Source organism: Anas acuta, chromosome 4 (genome assembly GCF_963932015.1).
Source record: "Anas acuta chromosome 4, bAnaAcu1.1, whole genome shotgun sequence".
NCBI lineage: Eukaryota > Metazoa > Chordata > Aves > Anseriformes > Anatidae > Anas > Anas acuta.
In genome coordinates, this window is record NC_088982.1 from 28,959,234 (window position 1) to 28,978,633 (window position 19,400).

Consider the following 19,400-nt stretch of genomic DNA (forward strand, 5'->3'; position numbering starts at 1 on the left):
TCTGTTATGCCGGGGGAGGGCGGGGAAGGGGGAGCGGGGCCGTGCCGGGGGAGAGAAGCGGGGCTCCCCCAAACCCCCCCGGCCCGGCACGGCTCGGCCCGGCCCGGCCAAGCGCCGCCTCCGCGGCGGGATGCAGCCGCCGCCGCCCCGCGGGTGCAGGTAAGGAGCCGGGGCGGGGGGGGGGGATGCTCGGAGCACCGAGGGCAGCCTCCCCCCTCCATCCCCACAGAGACTGGCCTCGGGGTGGGAAAAAAGGGAGGATGAGGGGACCAAAAAGCAATCATAATAATAAAAATTAATTTAAAATAAATAAGAAAATAGCGCCCCGATTGCTGGCATCTCAGCTTTGGGGCGTTGAGGTGGTCCTCTGCAAACGCTGCCCGCCGAGCAGCTGGCCCACCCCGGGACGGAAGGATTTCGAGATTTAACTTACCCCCCCTCATCCTCCATCCTCCCCATTTTAATTGAGTGGGGCCGTGGCTTGCAGGCAGTGCTAGGATCTAGCACGGCTGCTGGCGCTGAATTTGGCAGCAGCAGTTGGGAAGGGTAGTTTTCAGGAGACGTGCGGGGAATTTGCTACAGAAATAATAAGTTTCTCTGTGGTTGCCTGGTTAATTAAAAATGAAGTATGTGCTGTGAATTGGCAAACAGTCCTGAGCAATGAACTTGAGCAATCCTGCGTCTTAATAGTTTATCGTGTTCTTGTCTCCCATAATATTGGAAATACCTAAGCATTGCCTTTGTAAACCCACGAAGAGCCCTTAGTGTTCACTGTTTAAAGAATGTTTGTAAAGGGATTTTCATCCTCACCGAATGCCAGTGGGAGCAGCCAGTGCTCGGGGAGTCAGGTCATCCGCTCCTTTTCTTGTGCAAAGAAAGCAGGAGCAGAATTATTCCAACAATACTGCTGCGTTGTTGTAGTGCACAGCATGCCATTCCCTGCTGGTACAGTTGTTCGGGTGATGTGTGCTTCTGGAGTTGATGATTTTGAGCAGAAACTTGAGAAAGAGAGAGGAAAAACATGGAGCAGTCTCTGCATCAGCAACCAAAAAGGTCCTCTCGGGACTTTTTAATGCCCCGTAATGGAGCCCATGGGGGGATCGGGTTTCATTTTTGTAATTTATTTTCAGTCTAGTACATCGATATATTTATTTCAGTCATATATGCTATTTATAGAGCGCCTCTTTGAAGCAGTGCATTTTTAGTTACTGTTTCCTTTCTCACATCATGATTTTGCAATGGATTGCACAGATATTTCAGTGGTGCTGCTGCTGTGTAACTTACGGAGATGTGCACTTTGGGCAAATTAGATACATGTAGGTAGCTGCAGCTGTGCAGTTTATTTCCTCTGGCAAGGAGACCTTCAAAAGGATAAAATATTTTTGGACATATATATAATGCTAAACTGAATTGGGTGGGAAGAAAAAACTACAAGTAATTCTTCCTTGTTTTCAACATCTTTCTGAGATAAAACAAACATAAATCCACAAATGAGCTTATAAAGTCAGTTCGGAGTTTGAAATCAGCCCTGTGTGAAGGGGCAGATGACAAACACTTCCCATGCAAACATTCTGGTTTGCAGGTATTCTGCCATCCGTTCTGGATGGATGAACCAGAAGAATATGGGACGGCACAAACAGCATAAGGCTCAGTCCTGCAAAAAGTTGCGTGCACATTCCTACCTTTAGCTATTATTAACAGGCTGCCTGAGGTCAGTGAGATGATTTACAGTGCATGAGGTTAAGCAGATATCCGTGTCTTTGCAGTACCAGGACCTACATGGACATGTTTATAAGTAATGATAGATACAGAATAACCCAGCATGGCTGAAAACCATGGCTGGAGGTCTGTATGGTTCTTTAATTTGTAAAGATTTAAGACACTGAAAAAGTCCTTCTGACTTTTATATGCTGATGGAATAATTTTCAATCATTTTTAAAATGAAAAATGAACTCCTTTTGTTTAGAAGTGCTTAGCAGTGGAGACACTGGTTCTTCATAAAACTTAATGTATGTTCCTTCATAAAAGGAGATGGAAATATCAACTGAATTACTGGGGGGAAGAAAAGAAGTCTATTGAAAAAGAAAATTAATATTTGCGTCATAACTTTATGTCATTGACTAAAATTCATGGACATAGAGTCCTGCCTGATTTGTTTTCCTGTAAAAGTTTTGATATAATACAATTGGGCTAAAGGCACATTCTGGTTTGTGTTTTGCTATTGAAAAATGTTTCATTTTGAAGAAGACTTTACATTCAGATCTACATGTAATCATTTCAGAAAAGTAAATTATTTATGGACCCAAGTTCTTGTAAGAAAATATTTCTAGTGGTGTTCCAGATGATGATTTTTGTAGATACTAACTCTTCTTCTCCACCATAAAATAATTTCAAAAAAAAATGTTTTTAAGAAAAATAAAATCATTTGCATCTAGAAAGACAAATGGTATTAAAATATTTTCCTAACGGAGAACTTTAGCAGTATGTATATGAAATTTCAGCTCCCTCAGGGATCACCACAGTTTTTCCTTTCCACGCTGAACAGGAAAAAATTGCTTTGTGTAAATGCTTTTTTAACATTAGAATAGGAGGCTTAAAAATACGAAGCTACGTAAAAAGGTATCACTCATACTGTAAGGCATTTAAAATGGAACAATCTTCCAGAAAAACTCTGGTGATTTATGGAAATGAAGGATCTCATCTAGGGATTTTGCATGCTGGGATGCTAAGCCTTCACACTTCCCAGTCTCCTACAGCTTTTACTAGAAGAACCTGTGTCTGTGACATTGGCCAGACACCTTATGGGGGGTTACACCTTGACCTTATAGTAACAACAGAACACAAATTTTCTTCCTGTGGGCCTACCTCTGAGTCCTGATAGGATTAATGTTCTATCTTCAGATGTCTTTGTCCACTACATAAGCACCCAAATACTATTAGATTGTACTTAAGGTACTGTTTTATCTTGGAGCACTAGCCTTAAACTCATAAATAACACCTTTTCTTTTTCAAGAAAGCAAATATAAGCACATGACTTCCTATGACTAACAATTAGAAAAAAAAAAAAAAAAGAAAGAAAAAACAACTAATCAGTCAGATTTTTGAGCATTGTAGGATAACAAAAGTGTGATGCTGTTTTTGCTTTCATTCTGATGGTCATCAGCTAAGGCTGACTTAATACCTAAAGCTTTTTCTGCCTCAAGAAACTATATTTAGACAGTATAATGAATACTGAATACAAATACGGATATTTTAAGATACGAAATCATATAGTCAGTTATAATTAGCGAGCAATAATCAGTAGTAATTTATTAAAAAAAAAAATCAAGAGAATCCACTTAGCAGTTCTGTAATGACTGTAATTAATTAGGCAATATTTTATATTTAATTTTAAGATCAAAGGTAACCATTGATGGCCTTAATTTGCGATCCTATTTGGTAATGTGGTGCTTATGTGCTTAATGTGCTCTTCTGTCTCTAAGATACTAGGTTTCAGCAGAACAAGTATCTCCAAGTAATTGAATGTCTCAAATCAGTTTGTAAATTGTTTTAATTTGGGAGGCTTTGTGTGTAGCACCAAGTACAATTTAAATACCAACAGTGATGAACATTATGGACAGGAAGAAAAGGAGAATTATACTGCATAAATTAAAACTAATCCATCTGGAAATACTACTCTAAATGCAAACCCAGAGTGTGCGGAAACAGAAGGAATTTAGAAGGCTATAATTCCAGAATTGTAGGATGACATGAGGAAATCAAATATTTCTGTGAATATAGTTTGGCATGAAGAATGGAGACATATGGATAGGATACAGAGAACAACAACAATACTCAGAAAAGACCACCTAGATTGATTCATCAGGAAAAGTATTAAATATTTAATGTCTGGCTAACTCCTGGTAAATAAGGGAGAGAAGACAAGATAACTGTTTACAAGTATTTGAGAGAGACAGTGACCAGGAAGAGAAAATAGCTATATTTAAAGCTTGTAAGTAGTGTAGCATGACTGGGGGAGTGAGATACTGATGCAGAGCTCTTAGGAAACAAACAAACCAACTGTAACTCAAGAGGAAATTAGTTTAATAACTCTACTAATTTAGTTGCGAAAACAACCCCTGTGTTAAAGAGTAATAAACATTGTGAAGCATCCTTTCAGCCTTTCATATTTGTTTTTCTACAGCAGTTAACTGAAATCTTGCTTATAACTTGAAAAATTCAAGTTGTATACTTGCAAATATCAGTAATTGTAGACACACAGTCACAAAGCTAGATGTTGGGGCATTACATCTCTCCCCCAAAGCTACATCTATTATATCAATGTATTTCCTGATAGGTCCTTTACTAACTTATGTTTTTAAGACCTCATTGATGGAGGCACCATGGCCCACCCAACTCAGAATCATTTCCAGTGAGTTTCAATCCTTTTCATTGTTTTAAAATCTTACCTGTATTTTTCTTGCTGTAATTTAAGCCCACTATATTTCATCTACCCTTTGTTTTGAAAAACAGATTATCCCCTTCCCTCTTTGAAATAGTCCTTCTTGTATGAGAAAATGGTTTTATGTCCTCCCTTGTTCTCTTTTGTTCTGGACAAACAATTTAAAGCAACTGTCTTCCCCAGAGGTTTAATTGATTTCTGATCTCCTAGGGATTTACAATGATCTCTGATCCTTGTTCTCTTCTGCAGTATTTCCAGTGATTCCACATCGTTCTTGCTCAAAATTGAACATAATACTCAAAGTGATACATCAGCAGTGCTAAAAGTAGTAGAAGGATTATTTTATGTAACTTGCAAGTATCTGCCCTATTTCTGTGTGTTCTGTGTGCTAGTATTCTTTTTTTTTCTTTCTTTTTTTTTTCTTTTTTCAACAGTACATTGCAGAAAACACCATAACACTATCGCATGCATGGTGTTAATTCTGTGAAATGTCATAATGCCTAGATCCACTTCTGTAGAACTGCTGCCAGTCTTTCCCTCCTGCCTCCCTTAGCCTTTGCTTTTACAGTTGATTATTCTTATCTAAATGGAATACTTTGCTTTCATCTTTCTCAGTCTGTCAAAACACTTGAATTCTATCTAGTACTGTCATCCAATCCATTTGAACCCCAGTCAGTTTGGTTCATCTGCAGATGGGATGCTACTCTCTAATCCACCATGTAAAGAAATTACTGAGCAGTATTCAAAACACACTCCTGAACAGATTTGCTTAGGTATCCTTCCAGTGTAATACTGAATTGTTGGTAACTACACTCCAAATACTCTCTTCCAACCAGTATCAAAGTATACTGCAATTTAGTCTAAACCAACTGTGCCTAATTTGTTTATGAGAATGTCATGAAACCAGGGACTTGCACCTGCTCCAAGACTGGCTAATCTGAGATTGGTGCAACCAATTCCTTAAGTACTGTGTATTAGGCTAGTTGTTTTCAAAACCCAGTTTTCAAAACCCCAAACTTCTTAGAAGCTCAAACCTATTCTGTTCCCATTCAAACCTAAGTTCTTTTCCCTTTGTCACTGTTGTGAACAGTATTAGTTTATTGGCAATAATTGACCTGGAAAATGAAGATGAAGGGGAATAAAGGATACTGAATACTTTGGCCTTCTTGGCATCCCTTATTAGATTTTTCTTCCCGCTAAGTAGTAGACCACATCTTTCCAAGTCCTCCTTTCTTTTCTACTGTCTGTACAAAGAACTTCTAATTACTCTTTGTCTTCTGTGACAGTTAGTTTCTCATTCTAGACCTTAGCTTTTTCATTTTTTAATATGTATATTATTCAATGCTCATTAATTTTCATTAATTTCCACATTTTGTATGATTTTGCTTGTATCTTTCATTCTACTCATAAGACTAATGGACTCTATTTCATGATCTTCATTCAAGTTGCCTTCTACCTCCACATTCACAATATTACCTCCCAATTCCAGTCAAATCTGGGAAAAAAAAATACTTTTTAATGCTTCTTCATTCTGTGTAAGACAAAGTCACATCATTTGTCTTCAAGAATTGGTTGGATGTTAGGCTTTGTGGCTTTACGTTGGTCTTTGAAGGAGTCTGGAAGTCTGGCAAAGGCTTGGCAAACACTAGGATGCAAATTTGTTCAGTTCTTAATTCCATCTGCAGTGCCAGTATGTTCAGGTGTTAAGAAGAAATAGATTAACAAATAGCACATGCTATCAGTTGTTGTCAAGTTGTTATCAAGTGTTGTCAAGTCTATCAGCTGTTGGGCTATCTATCACTGTTGGGCCTAAGCAGATTTAAGGTTTTGGCTAGCATGATTTTCATTATCTATGACATCATAACATGAAGCCGCTCGAATTCAGCTTTGTAGGCCACATTTTAGACTATGTCAGATATGAAAAAAAAGCAGAAACCTCTTCTATCTTATGTTATTGTCATTCAAGAAAATAAGAAGGGATAGCATTTGCAGTTAGTTTAACCACTGCTAATAGAGGGATGCTTAATGAACGTATTTACTGTTTTCATGGTCCTTTCTTGTTGCTGAATCTATATGAAAAGGCTAAGGAGCAATAGATTTGCCCAGAAAATCCCATTGGTGTCTATCTTTTACAACCTATGTATTTTACAGTTAATTAATGTATACACTGATTAATAGACTTAAGTGGGTATTATACAAATTAATGTATTGGTTGTTTGCAAAAATACTCTTCAGTCCACAGTGTTTGCTATCATGGGGGAGAGAACTGGTGTGCTTTTGTTTCATAGCCAACCCCAGGCTGAGATATATCCACAAACAAAGATTGTAAGCCAATTTGCATTTACCTTTAAAATCAGTAAAAAACCCTACAAGCTCAGAACATCATACGCTCTCCTGCAAAATTACAGTGAAGTGAAAATGCTTCCAAGTTTTACTTTCGAAGCTGTAATTCTATTACCTCTCTTCCCTCTGCTTTAACCTTCTCCTATGTTCTGTTCCCCTTACTTTGGTCTGTGGCTGTGGAAAAGCTGGAAGCAGTGCTTGGATTGCCCTAGGTAGGAGGGGCTGTTTTCTCCCCAGCTGGGGAGTGTTTTATGTGCTCATGTGCCCTGGAAGGTCTGAAGATACACATCAGTGCAAATATAGCAACAGGGATTTGTGATCCCAGTAGGAATGCACCCCCTGAGCTGGGAGCTGGGGTATGCATTTTCCTGTGGTAGTAAAGACGAACAGACACTTAATGGGATTTTTGCATGAGTCTGCTCCTTCTTTCAGTGTTTTTAAATGGCAAAAGGTTCGCGTTTGTGCATTGTCATCTTCACTGAATGTAACCTATCTACAGAATAGGGTTTATACGTAGTGAAATAAATCTGCTTATAATGCAACCTTTCAGCTATGTACATTATGACCCTGAATGCAAAAGTGCAAGGGGAATATTAAATGAATAGCTGATCTAAGAATAAGATGTGCAGTGAACAGTGCTAAATCTTGACTGGAGAATAAAACGAACAGAAAATAAATGTTATAGTGAAAGGTTGTCATTTTCAGTAATCTGAGCTTGAACCATAAACTTTTCTTTAGTCTAAGATCCTGAAAGAACAGCCTGTATGCTTTCAATCTTTCATTAAGGCAAGATTCTGTCTATTTTTCAGCAAAAGAAAGTATAATAATTGTAACTTTATTTCAAATAATGATGTTATTTTAAATTCTAGGTTCATATTGAGCATTTTGAATAGCAGTGACTCTTGGTAAGCTTGGCTCTTTGTTTTTCACTTCAGAGTTTGCCATATTTTACTGGAGCAATGCTCCTGAATTAGAGCTTTAGTTCAGCAAGGTTTTAGATATATTGTATGGACTTCCCCTTGCTCTGATTTCAGGCTGTGTATTTTTGTGGGATTGTTCCAGCTCATGCATGGGTGAAATTAATTGCCAGATTTGTTAGCCTTATGTAAGAAAACTCCTACTGTATCCTTTCGCTTAACTTGAATTGCAGCTAGTTTAACTATTCACAGCAGGATTCCTAATACTCTGTTTCATTATCCTTTATTTACTGGTAAAGATTTTTTTTTACATAATGATTCGTATCTGGAATCATACTCCTATTTGTTGCTTTTATTAATTAAATAGAGCACTGTCAGTCAGAACAGATACTGTCACTGTGATTTAGTGAAAAGACTGGTAGGTCTTAAGCAAACTGTAAGTAAACTAGAAGTATTGCTCACTGTATAGACTTTACATTGCTCACTGTATGTTATCCCCATTCCGTAGGTGAGGGTAGAGAAGGCAATAGGACTAGCTCACTTTTTACCTAGCTGTTAGTATCGGTTATACTAGTTTTGGAAAGGGGTCTGAGGGTTTTGGTCAACAGCAGTTAAACACGAGCCAGCAGTGTGTCCTGGCATCCAGGAGGATCAACCGTCCCCTGGGGTGCATCAGGCCCAGCACTGCCAGTCAGGAAAGGGAAGGGATTGTCCTGCTCTGCTCTGCTCTGGCGTGGCCTCGCCTTGAGCACTGTGTGCAGTTTGGGGTGCCACAGTATGAGGATATAAAATCATTAGAGAGTGTCCAAAGGAGGGCTACAAAGATGCTGAAGTGTCTAGAGGGCAAGGCGTATGAGGAGCAGCTGAGGTCCCTTGGTTTGTTCAATCCTGAGCAGAGCAGGCTGAGGGGAGGCCTCATGGCGGCCTGCAGCTCCCTCACGAGGGGAGTGGAGGGGCAGGTGCTGAGCTCTGCTCTCTGGGGACAGCGACAGGACCCAAGGGAACGGCATGGAGCTAGGACAGGGAAGGGTCAGGTTGGGGGTTAGGGAAAGGTTCTGCACCCAGAGGGTGGTCGGTCACTGGGACAGGCTCCGCAGGGCAGTGGTCACAGCACCAAGCTGTGCTGAAGTTCAAGAAGCATTTGGGCAGTGCTCTCAGACACATGGTCTCAGTTTTGTGAGGTCCTGTGTAGAGCCAGGAGTTGGACTTGATGGTCCTTGTTAGTCCCTTCCAGCTCAGGATATTTTATGATTCTATGTTTCTATAGCTGCTCTTGTTATAGCTGGAGGGCAGGGTATTGTGGGACATAGACCTGGCCCTTGTGGTTATACTGTTCAATTTAAGACCAGTGATTAGATTATTACATCTGTAGCTGAAGATGCATGTGTAACCAAGATTTATGTTGCTGTAGCAACATGAAGAGACACAACTGTGCTGAATTTTGTAGATCTTTGAAGTAGGAAGTCTGCTAATTCAAAATGGCATTGAGAATTCCTGTTAGCATGTGAAGAATTTAACTATGAGGAGCCCTCATTAAGAGACTGAAATCTTGCCTATCTGACTCTCAAGCTGAGTTGAGTAAGTTCCTGCTGCTCATCAAAGGGTTAGAGAAAACAGGCAGTTGCAAGAGAGAAGAGAAACAAAAAGCCAATGGCTCAAATTAATCAAGAGCAATTGATTTGAAGAGAAATAGGAGTGATGCAGGGTTTGATGACTACTGTGAAAATCACAGGGTGCTTCCAAGAGGCCATTGACAAAAAGTTTGGAACATGTTCTGTATTGTAACATGTATTGTAACATGTATTGTAACTGGCCTGGCAGTAGAGGCAGTCATAGGAGGAACTGAGCTTAGCCAGTTCAAGACTTCACTGTGTTATGAATCAAATTAAAATAGTGGTGCTGACATGATATGTGCTAAGGTACACGTAGGAAGATGTGAAAATCTTTGGTTTCAGTGAAACTTGAAGTGGATGAGGAGGGCTACAAGGGATTTGGAAGAAAGTAAGGTATAGAAAGCTTTGGGTAGGCAGTGGAAGAGGCAGATTTTTTGCACTGAACACTACCTCCTGCTTTTCAGCATTAGGGCACCCCTTGAATCTGGTAGCCAGCAACTGTTTTGACCTCTTTAGACAGAGGTACTTAGTGCAGTCGGCCAAATCATTCCAAAACTGACAAAAAATATGGCATGGGGGGGGGGGGGAGGGTTGGGTGTGCAGGGTGAGAATGCTGACTTTTTAACATTTTGGAAACGGATTATTAATTTTTGGCTGTTGTCATTTCAAGGTCACACAGTTAAATACATTCCTTACTTCAGCTGCAACAGAAAAAGTCAAGCAACTTGACTTTTTTTGTTGTTTTGTTTTTTGTTTTTTTAAAGCAGTACCATTGAAAAGTTAATTATCTAAAAGGTTTCAAAATGTTAATGGCAAAAGATTAAATTAGATTTCCTTGGACTCAGGGAACTCTTAGTGAGATGTGTAGCTATAAAAATATATGGTAATAGAATCATGGAATCATAGAATCATAGAATGCTCTGGGTTGGAAGGGACCTTAAAGACAATCTAATTCCACCCCCCTGCCATGGGCAGGGACTTCTTCCCCTAGACCAGGTTGCTCAAAGCCCCATCCAGCCTGGCCTTGAGCACATCCAGGAATGGAACATCCACAGCTTCTCTGGGCAGCCTGTGCCAGGGCCTCACCACCCTCTGAGTGAAGAATTTCTTCCTTATATCTAACGTAAACCTACCCTCTTTTAGTTTAAAGCCATTACCCCTTGCCCTGTCACTACTTGGCCTTGTAAAAAGTCCTTCAGCTTTCCTGTAGGCCCCCTTTAGGCACTGGAAGGCTGCTATAAGGTCTCACCAGAGCCTTCTCTTTTCCAGGCTGAACAACCCCAAGCCCCTCAGCCTGACTGAGAGGTGCTCCAGCCCTTTCATCATCTTCGTGGCCCTCTTCTGGACTTGCGCCCAACAGGTCCACACTCTTCTTGTGCTGGGAGCCCCAGAACTGAATGCAGCACTCCAGGAGGGGCCTCACAAGAACAGAGTAGAGGGGGACAATACCCTGCCTTGCCCTCCTGGCCATGCTTCTTTTGATGCAGCCCAGGATACAGCTGGCTTTCTGGGTTGCAAGCACACGTTTCTGGCTCATGTTGAGCTTGTTGTCAACCAGCACCCTCAGGTCCTTCTCCTCACGGTTGCTCTCAATCCATTCTCCTCCCAGGCTGTATACATGTATGTGCTTGGGTTTGCCCTGGCCCAAGTGCAGGACTTTGCACTTGGCCTTGTTGAACCTCATGAGGTGTGCATAGGCCCACATCTCCAGCCTGTCCAGGTCCCTCTGGATGGCATCCCTTCCCTCCTGCGTGTCAACTGCACCACACAGCTTGCTGTCATTGGCAAACTTGCTGAGTACTAACATGATGGTACTAACATGAATTCATTTTACCTCCTGGGAAGCTGTAATTTTTTAGTTTATTTTTTATTTAGCTTTTTTTTTTTTTTTGAATGAGAAAGCAAAACAGTGATGGTTTGCTCCAAGAGTCAATGGACTGTAACCTATTTACTTTCCAACATTGTTGTTAATATGCCACAGCTTCATATGATGGAGTGGTAATCCATTTCCCTGCAAGATCAGCAATAATAACACTACAACTTTCATCCCATTATCTCACTTCATAGATCATCCACAACAAAGGCTTATTGTTGTCTCATGAAGAAACATAGATGAACCAGGAAGCATTAAGAGGGAAGGGAATCCTGCTCTTTATTTGTTATCCAAACAGCTTGTTTGCAGGAGTCTCATGTTTCTTAAGCTGCTTCCCCATTTTAGGGACTTGTCAAGACTTGGTGCAGTCACTCAACTGCTGGCTGCCAATTCATGGTCCCCTCACTGCTCTGAGCCCTTGGATGGGAGCATAAGCTACCACACACACACACACACACACACACACACAGAGAACTGAGCATGGGGAAAGTATGCCCATAATTACCTTCTGCTCTTCTTCTCTTCTCTAGCTAATTGGACAGCTTCCAGGTAACGTAAGCAAGAACTGGAGCAGATGCTGAAGCAGTGGGATTTCTGGGCATCTTACATTTTCATTACCTCCTTTGTAAAACAGACTTTCCCATTATCCTGGAAGTCACAATACAGAATTTGGATGAACTGAATATTTTCTACAACTTATGTGCAACAGAGATGTTGTCTGATATTTTTTAAGGCAAAAGAATTATAATTGCTGTTTTTGTTTTTAAAGAAGAATTGAGGTATTTTGTTTGGCTTACAAAGTTTCTGTTCAGTTCTAAGTTTCTGATGTTTTCAGTGACATCAGGCTTGTGTGAAACTTGTACAACTGCAGGCCAGGTCAGACTCCACAGATTTCTTGCCTTCTGTAAACATTAAAATGAAGAGATTTATTGCTAGGACATTTCCCTGCTGTGCTGCAAAGTAAGTCATGTCAATGTTATGGTTTTTGACTGGAAAGTCAAACTGGCGAGTCTAATTTTATCATGTGACTTAATTACTTGCAAAATACACATTCTCATGGGGAATGAAAATTGTAATAAAAGGGTAAATGAAAAATGAAATCATTTTCATTTTTGTAGACTACTATTATCCTAAATTTATAACCAGATGATTATCTTGATAATGTTTATTAGTAATGTTATCTTGATAATATTATTTTTGATAATGTCAATATATCAAATTCTTGATAATGTTATCTTGATAGTGATTGTGTAGCTAAAAATAATAACCTCTAATGCAGTGTTGTGGATCTCTCACCTGTCCAGTATATAACAGGATACTCAGTACCAGTCCCAGTGAATGAGAAAATTAAAGGCAAAAACTTAATGGGTTTGTGATTCAGTAGAAAACTGAAGTCCAGCCTACATTGGAATTTAATAAAGATATTTTAGGAAAAGTATAATATAATGTTGTATCAATGGGAAACTTCTTACTATTTTCTATGTCAAGTCCAAGATGGTTTTTCTGTTTATCTAACATATCTAAATTAAGCCTTAGTTCAGACAGCTACTTCTGTAGTTGGCATAAAGTGAAATTTCTGTAGCATTTGGAATTCAGCATGAATGGCTGAAAACATTCTCTATCACTTTATTTTTGTTTTTGTTTTTTTAACTGCAAAGTCTGAACAAACAACTTGAAGTGGAAAGATAAAAACACTTGGAAACACCAAAACACACAGTAATCACGTGAATATAGAATAGAGCAAGGAGCATACTGGATGACAAAGGAAAACAAATCATTGTTAGTCTTTGGAATTTCTACTTACAAAGAGAGAATTTCTGGGCAACAAAATAGAGTATATTTTGAGGTAGAGAAGAAATATAGCTGCAGGCATGAAACACCCAATCTGTTTTAAGGGTAAAATAAGAAAAAAGAATGGGCTTTAGACTCTAAGAAATAATTACCTGAAATTACTGTAAATAACCCATGCTATTTGACAACATAACTTGAAATGGCATTCTGAGAAAAGCTCTGATTGAATAACTTATGGCATGTGATATCATTTCAAGTCTATATTTCAGTAATATCTATGTCTCATGTTCAGGCTGTCAGGGTTTTTCACCCCTCAGGATGACACTGATAATGTCAGTGGGAATTTCCTATTCTGTTAATGAATTTTATACACACACATGTATATATACCTATATATTGAGCTGGTAAAAGCTGAACTAATTAATCATAAAAGAAGACTGAATTGTGCCAGAAAAATAATGAAAGTAGGGATTATGAAAAGGTTGAATACAAATGCTTTGAAGAGAGAGATTCAAAGATGCTACAGCCAGAATGGACCATTGGGACTAGTTCCCATTTTATAAATTAAAAAGATTGTGTTTGTTGGACAGGTGGGGGTAGGGAAATCCTGATCTTTATTTTAATTTTGTTGTTGTTGTTGTTGAAAAATACAACCACCTCATTACATCTAGAGAGTAGATAAACCAAAAATAATTTAGTCTTCATTTAGGGACTTTGATTTCAGGGTACAGGCTATATTTCAAATAGCATAATAGTGTTTTGCCTACCTATTCACCATAGTCATAACTGGAAAGTCTATTCTTAACTTTCTTTTCTTAATCATTCTCTGTTCCTGCTGCATTCATGCTCTTTCTTGCACCAGGTAAGCTCTTACTACATTGGTGAAATTCCTTAGGAATATGCATGTTATTGAGTAGTACATGTAGTCATGTAATGCTCTTTAAGGCAGGAGATACATTCAAAATATTTTTTGACTTTCATGAAATAAAACCAGATTCTTTGATTAAAAAGCATTTTATAAATATGATGCCTATTAGATGGGTGTAATGATTTTATAAAAGTAAGCTTACAAGGTTAGGAATTATGTATGTCTATAAAATGTAGTCTACAACACTTTCTGTTTGGCTGTATATAATCTTTCTTCATTATGTTTTCAGGATGGAACATGAGGCTACCCAGCTAGAAAAGCAGCATGTGCATAGTGTGTATGAAAATACAGCTGCTTACTTTAATGATCTGCAGAGCAAAGCATGGCCTCGTGTTAGAAACTTTCTGTTGGAGCAAGAGCCTGGCAGTCTCATTGCTGACATAGGTAAGCCATTCCCTGGGGTAGCATGAAATATTGTCTATAAACCATATTAGTTTATAAATTAATCATAGGTATCCTCTAGAGCAAAAAGTATTCTAAATTTGTCTAGAGATTGTTTGAAAACTGTTTTTAAACAGTATTAGATGTCATATGCAATTTGTTTTATTTCTTTGACAATGTATCGGGCAGCTAGTAAATACAATTTTACCTAAAGATTGAGCTAATCTTTAATCTACCGGTTTTCCCACAGTCTTAGCTGTCTGTCATTCTCCTGGTGCACTTTTTTTTGGAAAAAAAAAAAAAGTGTTAATAGCTCAGTTATTTCATATCTCAGTTTCTTTAGATCTCTCAGTACTGCTGGTCTGCACAATTTGTTGTGTTTCATTTGTTCTAAAACTTCTACTATTTAGGCTTTAACTTCAGAGAAATATTCTGACATATATATAATATATTATATGAGAATCTCCCCATTATCCTAAGTGAGGTTTGGACACCAAAACCTTATTTTTCTGCTATGGCCTTGTCTTCTCTACATGTTCAATTTATACCTTGATTTTCTGTTGCACTTGCAGGCATTGTAGGGGTTTCCAGATCCTGGTGTGTTTGCTTTGTGCTTGTATTATGCATTCAGCCCTAAGCAGTGCATCATTGCAAACTGGGTGCTCCTTTGCATCATTGCATTCTCCTCACTGCTTAGACTAGTAAAATGTGTTTACACAGCATGGTGTAAAGATGCACAAAATAAATTATGTTCCTGCCTTATTCTATCAGAGAAAAGCATCTTTGAAGTTCTTACAGACCAAAATCAAAAGATAATATACAGTTTTGCTGTTGTCAAGTAGTTCTCAGAAAAACACTGGACTCCTATTATTTTGGATATGCATCTTTCATATTTCTGCACCATTTTCACAAATTACCCCAGGAAATGTCCTGTGGCATCTACTCATTCAGCAGTCAGCTTAACGTGGTATTTCTCAGCCAACATTTTTTGTCACCTTAATAAAAGTCATCGAAGCTTTGATGAAGTTCTTTGAGGCTTTAAAAGCAGTTATCACAGTGGTTGCTGAAAGATCACTCCATTACTGTTTCAGGTGAAATAATTTAAACACATGTGATGCATCTGGACAGAAGGTAAATGCTTACAGTTGCCAGTAAAAATATTCCCATCAAGGCACACGAGGTACCTCCTTTTATGGGGTTTAATAAGACCTACAGGAATCTGACTGCAGTATTTATTTTCAGTAAGCATTTTGATGGGAGGGTTGCCTAGTGGCACCACATTTTTCAAAATGAGATGTTCAATTGATAATCTCTTCTTCTGTTTAATACCACCTTTTATTAAAATATTTTTGTTTGCTAGCTTTACATGAAGCATGATAATAGTAGCAGAATAAAATAGCATTTTGTCTGATTGTCTTATTATTGTTCATTCATGAGAATAAAGGGCAGTAGTGTGATGGTTGTTAACAGCTTCATGAAGGAACCCACCCTCCTGATGACTCATTTAAAAGTGAATCTCCTGCAAATGTAGATTTTTAGAGTACCAAGAATGTTATTTGGCTTGTATTGAATACATATATATACAGTTATTTGGCTTCATTCCAGAGCAGACTATGTACTTCAGAAAACTCACTGTTATTACAAAGCACTCCACCAAAACACATGTATTAAGCAACTGAATCTTCTAAATTAATATACATTTGACTAAATGTGTTCCTTTTACTAACCGATAATACTTTATCCTAATTTTAAAGCTTACACTTTCTACCCAACATGCAGAGCTTCATGTTTTATTGCATATATTCCTTGATCTGTATTAATAATCATTTTTTCAATTTCTCTTAAGTGTCACTTCAAAGCATAATGCTTGATTTTTGCTTTAGAAAGATGCTCTTTTTTCAGCATGGAAGTGTTGTGCTGTTCTCCAGCAGTTCCTGTGCTGTCTCTCTAGATAATGGTGCACATTAACATCAACGACAGCAGCAGCGCTGCAAGAAGCAGTGATGTTTCTAAAGATAACTCCAGGCCTTTAAATTGAATTACCAATACTGAGATGGCTCTCTTTGCCAAGCTGCTACCCAGTTGCTTGGCTGTCAACTTTCAGAAATAATTCTTCGCTACTGACCCATAACTGCAGTGAATGTTTCCTAATCTAATTTTGAAAAGTGCCTGTTATGCATACAGTACTGAAGAACACTCTGAAAGATTTCAATTTAGTATAGCACAGGCCCTTAGTAGACATACTTTTAGGTAGAATACATGCTGGGACTGTTCATTACATTTACATGTGTTACAATGCGTCAGAACAAAGATAGAAAGAGAAAGTGCCTGCAACATGGCAGGAGTTTTATGAATCAGTTATTTTCAAATCTGTATCTCAAGTTAAAATTTTCCTCTCTGCCTTGTGTCAGTGACAGCTGTGGTTTAGTATTTCTTGGAGACAAATCCTTTCCTCTGCTATGCAGTCACAGAGACCTTGCTGGCTGTAGATCTTGGTGGGGTTGTTAACATGGCTTATGATGGCTTCAGTGCAGAGACCTGGGTCTGGGCCAATGCATCCCCTTCTCTAGTCCTTCTCCCTGGAAGTGGGGAGGTGCTGGAGAGGTACTGTGTGGGATTTAGCAGAGGCTGGGGAGGAATTGAAAGAGAGATCTATTGGAAGTCACTAAAAAGACAAAGCACGCTAGCTACAGGAAATCCTCTGAACAGAAAGTAGTTGGAAGCTGGAAGGGTATTGAGGAAAAGGGTCATCAAACTTACCCCATCCTTACTCTTTATCAGGTGCCCATTTTTACTCATTGTTTGAAACAGGTTACCAGGCTATATAACGGCTCAGTATGCTGCTTGATACTGAGCATGGCTCTGAGATGTGCAATAGCGGCTACGGAGAACCACTCCTTCCTCCACCCACCTGCACTTACCCTTCTTCCCCAGAGAAATGCACATAACCTGGTGTTGCACAGGGCTGTGCAATGAGTATTTTTACTGGTCATATTGGAACTGTTACGTACCTAATGCTGTGAACATATAATAGCAGTCCAAATGAGTCCTTCAGGAGTTAGGCTAGTAGGAGCAAACACACATTTTGTTTTCCAGGAAGCCTTAGAACTAGGAAAGACAACCTACCCCACAACCCACTCCTTATTGTTTTCAGTGCTTTGAGAGGAATAACTAGTGTGTGGAACATGTGACTTCAAATCTAGTAAAGAATATTCTTTTATTTAGGTTGTGGAACTGGAAAGTATCTCAGTGTCAACAGTCAGGTGTATACTCTTGGCTGTGATTACTGTGGACCACTGGTAGAAATTGCAAGGAAGAGAGGCGATGAAGTTCTGGTATGTGACAACCTTAACCTTCCCTTTAGGGACCAGTGCTTCAACGCAGTCATTTCCATTGGAGGTAAGACAACATGAATACATTCTTTCCCACAGCAAATCCAAATTGGTTATCTTTTATTTTTTTTCTCCATGTATCTTCATTTCAATTGTTTGTTTTGAAATAATTGTCTGAGAATTGCAGCACATATAGCTGAAATGAATGTAGTAAAATAAAAAAAAAAAAAAAAATAGGTCCATTGCACAGATGTGCTGTTGACCAGGGAAATATGTGGATCATTTGTTTGTTTATATGTGGTCTTGTTCACCCTGTGGATAAAAGATTTCCTTCCAGCATGCATTTTAAACAAGTAACAACTAGTATAAACATGGCTGCTGGTAGTTTAAACACATTGCATAGTCAAGATAAACTTTGGGTTCCTCTTTAGGATCTGTTTTGACCAGCAAAAGCATTGAAAGGGAGAAAACTGTCTTTCTCTACAGAAGAGCTCAAAACTTATGTAAACTATTATGTATTAAGAACACAAATTTCTCTTAGAATAGACATGCAATGAGAATTTAGAAGTGTTCAAGTGCCTGTTTTCTGAGTGAAGAATCTCAGCATCTTGACTCCTCTGACCTATCTCGTTGAAAAGAATTGCTCATAATTTGAGAAGTAAAAACTGGAAAAGAATAGATGACGAAGAATAGTTAGACTACTCAGTTACAGTCTACATTTTAAATTCAGTTCTTAAACTCCTTTCAGACTGTTTGACTGTATCAGCAAAAATATAAAACATGAAAATTATTACTGGTAGCAATCAACAAACTACTCAATCTATGACCAAAATGTATTTTAAAATCTCTTTTTCACATATGAACAAAATTTTAAAGGGAGAAAAGAGTGGCTAATATGCAAGCAGTATTTATATAAAATTGCTTTTGTATTAATTAGTTAACCAGTGAACTCTATCCATATATTAGGTCCTGTAGCATAATTTCAGTTCTATTAGATCAGCTGACTTTCAAGGATAGCCTACCTATCTAATATTTGTACCAATAAAAGACCTGACATGAGCCAGCAGTGCACACGTGCAGCCCAGAAGGCCAACTGCATCCTGGGCTGCATCAACAGAGGAGTGGCCAGCAGGTTGAGGGAGGTGATGTCCCCCTTTGCTCTGCCCTTCTGAGGCCCCAACTGGTGATCTCCATTCAACTCTGGTGCTCCCAGCAAGAGCTACAAGGATGATCAGAGGGCTGAAGCACCTCTACTATGAAGAAAGGCTGAGAGAGCTGGGTATGTTTGGCCTGGAGAAGAGAAGGCTCTGGGGAGATGTCATTGCAGCTTGCAGATTTTCGGTACTTAAAGGGGACTTATAAAAAAAAAAAGAAAGCAACTTTTTGTTCGGTCAAATAATTCTTCATTCAGAGGGTGGTGAGGCACTGACACAGATTCCCAGAGAAGCTGTGGATGCCCAATCCCTGGCAGTGTTCAAGATCAGGTTAGATGAGGCCCTGGGCAACTTGATCATGTGGGTCGCATCCCTTCCCATGGCAGGGGGCTTGGAACTGGATGATCTTTAAGGTCACTTCCAACCCAAACCATTCTGTGGTGGTATGATAAGATCAAAAGATTGTGCGGTATTTTTGTGCATTTAACAATAATGGATTTTAATCCCTCTTGAACAGAGACATGGTATATCTGTCTCCATCTAGTTTTAAATGAAGTTGGTTTTTTTTGCATGTCAAATATTTGTGTGCAGAGTCAAACGCTCTTCGTGGCTTTGCTAGTATATTCC

The 19,400-nt window shown here is 39.0% G+C and overlaps 1 protein-coding gene across 5 annotated transcripts in view; it reads left to right on the top strand.

Annotated features, from left to right (window-relative positions):
- The window catches only part of TRMT9B (tRNA methyltransferase 9B (putative)), a 117,826-nt gene that overhangs the window by 92,272 nt on the left and 6,154 nt on the right, over positions 1-19,400 (top strand). For 4 of the 5 annotated variants that reach the window (XM_068680389.1, XM_068680388.1, XM_068680387.1 and 1 more), the window contains 2 exons: positions 14,136-14,290; positions 17,513-17,686. In XM_068680389.1, coding sequence (XP_068536490.1) covers positions 14,137-14,290; positions 17,513-17,686 — 328 coding nt within the window. In that variant the 5' untranslated portion in view covers position 14,136. Of the gene's footprint in view, positions 1-2; positions 160-14,135; positions 14,291-17,512; positions 17,687-19,400 lie in introns of those variants that run through there. The other variant, XM_068680386.1, reaches the window with a different exon arrangement.